The sequence below is a fragment of the Oncorhynchus mykiss genome, chromosome 4 (genome assembly GCF_013265735.2).
Source record: "Oncorhynchus mykiss isolate Arlee chromosome 4, USDA_OmykA_1.1, whole genome shotgun sequence".
Classification (NCBI taxonomy): domain Eukaryota; kingdom Metazoa; phylum Chordata; class Actinopteri; order Salmoniformes; family Salmonidae; genus Oncorhynchus; species Oncorhynchus mykiss.
The window spans coordinates 46,754,064-46,758,765 of record NC_048568.1 but is presented as its reverse complement, the minus strand read 5'-3'; the positions used below and the strand labels follow the sequence as shown (position 1 = coordinate 46,758,765).

The 4,702-nt window shown below is 44.7% G+C and overlaps 1 protein-coding gene across 3 annotated transcripts; it reads left to right on the top strand.

Moving 5' to 3' along the window:
- The first annotated feature begins 345 nt into the window (after positions 1 to 345).
- On the top strand, positions 346 to 2,675 carry ost4 (oligosaccharyltransferase complex subunit 4 (non-catalytic)). 3 transcript variants are annotated; one of them, XM_036976472.1, is made up of 3 exons: positions 346 to 379; positions 1,718 to 1,850; positions 2,496 to 2,675. In XM_036976472.1, the coding sequence occupies exon 2, from the start codon at positions 1,719 to 1,721 to the stop codon at positions 1,830 to 1,832; it is 114 nt and encodes a 37-aa protein (XP_036832367.1). In that variant the 5' UTR covers positions 346 to 379; position 1,718; the 3' UTR covers positions 1,833 to 1,850; positions 2,496 to 2,675. The 3 variants fall into 3 exon arrangements, with proteins under 3 accessions (XP_036832367.1, XP_036832366.1, XP_021456824.1); XM_036976471.1 differs by having other exon boundaries at positions 2,443 to 2,675; XM_021601149.1 differs by having other exon boundaries at positions 361 to 379; positions 2,390 to 2,675.
- The last annotated feature ends 2,027 nt before the right edge of the window (positions 2,676 to 4,702 follow it).

Sequence of the window (4,702 nt, the reverse complement as noted above, 5' to 3'; positions counted from 1 at the left end):
TATTTGCGAATTAAATATTCATAATTATATTCATAGAAATCAGGAATGTAGCCTATTCATTCAGTCGATTCTGTTGCAAAACCTTTCTTAAACGGAAGCAAACGCAACGAAACAGGGAGGGACGTACCTGAATTTGTCCAATAGAAACTCCAAACAGTTGCAAAACGTTCCGTTGTGCAACAGAATCGGCGGAATGAATACACCCAGGTTACAATATGTACAGACAGAACCGATCTATAAATTATATTTCTATAGCGCCGCCCTCATTACCGTGACGTGGCCCTCTAGTCGGAAGCGACAGGACCGGAAACCTGCATCACACATCAGAAAGGCAAACTGAGTCTGCAACGAACTAAATTACACATCAGCGAGAAATAACGTAAGGAATGCATTGGTTATTTTTTTGCTGAAATGTAGTCGAATGATTGATATATTTTATAAAATCAAAGGCCGATTTTGCCGGCGAGTTGTGCTTTGCAACGTTGGCCACTGATGAAAACATGATCATAGCTATCCTCATTTTGTAACGTTAGGCATAACTAGCTAACGTCAGGATCGTCTTAATCATGTTATCGACTATTCATAATATGCCAATTATTAATGACCAGTCGGCCAACTATCCATGTTTTGCTAAGCTGCCTAGCTAATAGTCTAATGAGTAGTTAGGTAACTAGTGTCGTATTTTAAACAACGGCATGGGGGGGACTAAATCTCCGACTTCAGTGTGTTCAAAACCCCTGGGAACTTGTTACTCCGACTGGGGAATAAAAGATTCAAAGTTCATCCAAATGGGGATTTCGGGCCTCTTTCTAGAGGGTTTCCGACCTCAAGTTAACTGGCGTCAGGATTTAACATTGTAGTTTTCCGAGTTCAGTTGTATTGAACGCGGCATCAATCTATTAAAGTAGCATTTCCCCGATACACAATCGTAGTCGTTACATTTTGAATGCTTAGCAGGACAGGAAAATTGTCCAAATCACGCACTTATCAAGAGAACAAACCCTGGTCATCCCTACATCCAGCGTCTCAACAATTATTTCCGGGTCGCGGAATTGAGGGAATGTTCAAAATAAAAGTCCCTCGCGTAGTAGTACATGAGTTTATTCATGATGTAATAGTATATGTATTTATTCATGATGTATGGAAAGTAATTGTCTAAACATGAACAATGATTCATATTTGTTCATATTTAAGTGACATTTGCATAAAATTTGGGTTTTGAAACTCCTTACAGAACGGTGATGATATGAATGTCCCCCCCCCCCCCCCCCTCCTTACTGAATGATGGTGATAATATGTATATCCCCCCCCCCTCCTGAACGGTGATTATATGAATGCCCCCCCCCCCCCCCACTCCTTACAGAACGATGGTGATAATATGTATGTCCCCCTCTCCAGGATGGTAATGATATGTATGTTTCCACCCCCCTCCAGAATGGTAATGTTATGAATGTCCCCCCCCCCCCCCCACACTCCTTACAGAACGATGGTGTTAATATGTATGTCCCCCTCTCCAGAATGGTAATGATATGTATGTTTCTGCCCCCCCCCCCTCCAGAATGGTAATGATATGTATGTTTCCGCCCCCCCTCCAGAATGGTAATGTTATGAATGTTTCCCCCCCCCACACTCCTTACAGAACAATGGTGATAATATGTATGTCCCCCTCTCCAGAATGGTAATGATATGTATGTTTCCGCCCCCCCCCTCCCTCCAGGATGGTGACTGACGTGCAGCTGGCCATCTTTGCCAACATGTTGGGTGTGTCTCTGTTCCTGCTGGTGGTTCTATATCACTATGTAGCCGTCAACAACCCCAAGAAACTGGAGTAGAACTGCCCTGGAGAGGAGGTGAGGATTGTGGGAAGGATGAAGCCAGAGATCCCTCTCTACCACATTGTTTTTCTCTTTGAGTGGGAGCAGGCTTCGTTCTCAAATAGGGTAGCTCAGAGCCGGATATGGCTCGAGCATGTACCTCAATTCAAGTATTCAATATTCCAATGTACCCCGAATTCGCCCAGAATCCAGACTGCCAGATCAAGTCCTCATACTAGCTAGCTTAAACAGAGCTTCATGGACTGGCTTTGAACAACAAAGAAGCTGATTGGCTGACTAACCTGTTGTCCAATGTGACATAATGGCTGCTGTGAATGAGGATGAAAATGTTCTTTAAAAAATCGAGCGGTATTTCAAGCTTCTTGATTTGGCAGTCTGGATACTGGGCGAATTCGGGGTACATTGGAATATTGAAAACTTGGATTGGTGAGGCTGTGGCTTCATCCCATATGGCACCCTATTCCCTATTTAGTGCACCACTTTTGACCAGGGCCCAAGTAGGCAATAGGGTGCAATGTGAGACGCACAATCTGACTCTTGGCCTGTCCTCACAGCTGGCGGCTGAGGGGGACCAGAGAGAGCAGCAGTAAGACGCCTCTCCTCACAGGTGGTGGCTGAGGGGAACCAGAGAGAGACGCAGTGAGACGCCTCTCCTCACAGCTGGCGGCTGAGGGGGTCCAGAGAGAGCAGCAGTGAGACGCCTCTCCTCACAGGTGGCGGCTGAGGGGGTCCAGAGAGAGCAGCAGCCTCTTCTTCATCGTTCATCTGTTCTCCTTCCCTGTCTGTCTCTCCCAGCCTGTACAGGAGTGTTTTCTAATAAAATGCCTGTCAACAAATGCCTATCAGTTTGGTGATTGACTGAAAAACCTTGTTGGCATTTCTACTAACATTAAGTGAACACACATTACAGTACTGCAATACGTGCACTCCGGATGGAATTCATGGATTTTGGCCAGCCGGGCTTCTAGACCGCAATTCCTACTAGCCTGGGTCCAAAATCGGTGTCATGGGATATTTGGGAAGACAAAAAATTTAGCCCGGTCTGGAAAGACCAGCCCCGGTCTGGAAAGAGCCAGCCCCGGGTTCTTAAATTCCATTCCATCCCTGTGTACACTATGCACACACACAGCTTTCTGCAAACATTCAGTAACTGATCTACTGTTGAAGTCCTTCTATACAATTGTTTTATCTGACATAAAACAATTGTTACAGATGGCGATCGTGCTATCTGACGTAAAACAATTGTTACAGATGGCCATCATGCTAACAATTGTTTTATGTCAGATAGCACGATGGCCATCTGTAATAATTGTTGTTTTAAGGGGGTAGATACAGTGCATTCGGAAAGTATTCAGACCCGTTGACATTTTCCACATTTTGTTACATTACAAAGTTATTAAAAAATATATATATCCTCGATCTACACACAATACCACAATGAGAAAGCAAAAACAAGTTTTCCAAATGTATTACTTTTTATTTGCATAAGTATTCAGACCCTTTGCTATGAGACTCAAAATTGAGCTAAGGTGCATGCTGTTTCCATTGATCATCCTTGATGTTTCTACAACTTGGAGTCCGCCTGTGGTAAATTCAATTGATTGGACAGGATTTGGAAAGACACACACCTGTCTATATAATGTCCCACAGTTGACAGCGCATGTCAGAGCAAAAACCAAGCCATAAGGTCGAAGGAATTGTCCGTAGAGCTCAGAGACAGGATTGTGTCGAGGCACAGATCTGGGGAAGGGTACCAAAACATTTCTGCAGCATTGAAGGTCCCCAAGAACACAGTGGCCTCCATCGTTTAGAACCATGAAGACTCTTCCTAGAGCTGGCCACCCGGCCAAACTGAGCAATCGGGGGAGAAGGGCCTTGGTCAGGGAGGTGACCAAGAACCCAATGGTCACTCTGACAGAGTTCCTCTGTGGAGATGGGAGAACCTTCCAGAAGGACAACCATCTCTGCAGCACTCCGCCAATCAGGCCTTTATGGTAGAGTGGGCAGATGGAAGCCACTCCTCGGTAAAAGGCACATGAAAGCCCGCTTGGAATTTGCCAAAAAGCACCTTAAGACTCTCAGACCATGAGAAATAAGATTCTCTGGTCCGATGAAACCAAGATTGAACTCTTTGGCCTGAATGCCAAGCGTTGCGTGTGGAGGAAACCTGGCACCTTCCCTACGGTGAAGCATGTTGGTGGCAGCATCATGCTGTGAGGACGTTTTTCAGCATCGGACTGGGAGTATATACTGTATGTCTTAGTCACATTCGCCGAATACAACAGGTGTAGTAGACCTTACAGTGAAATGCTGAATAAGACAGGTGTAGCAGACCTTACAGTGAAATGCTGAATACAACAGGTGTAGTAGACCTCACAGTGAAATGCTGAATAAGACGGGTGTAGCAGACCTTACAGTGAAATGCTGAATACAACAGGTGTAGTAGACCTTACAGTGAAATGCTGAATACAACAGGTGTAGTAGACCTCACAGTGAAATGCTGAATAGAACAGGTGTAGGTAGACCTTACAGTGAAATGCTGAATACAACAGGTGTAGTAGACCTCACAGTGAAATGCTGAATACAACAGGTGTAGTAGACCTCACAGTGAAATGCTGAATACAACAGGTGTAGTAGACCTCACAGTGAAATGCTGAATACAACAGGTGTAGTAGACCTCACAGTGAAATGCTGAATACAACAGGTGTAGTAGACCTCACAGTGAAATGCTGAATACAACAGGTGTAGTAGACCGAATACAACAGGTGTAGTAGACCTCACAGTGAAATGCTGAATATGCAGCAATGTGAATAGTCTGGGCAGCCATTTAACTAGACTTCAGGAGTCTTATGGCTTGGGTGTAGAAG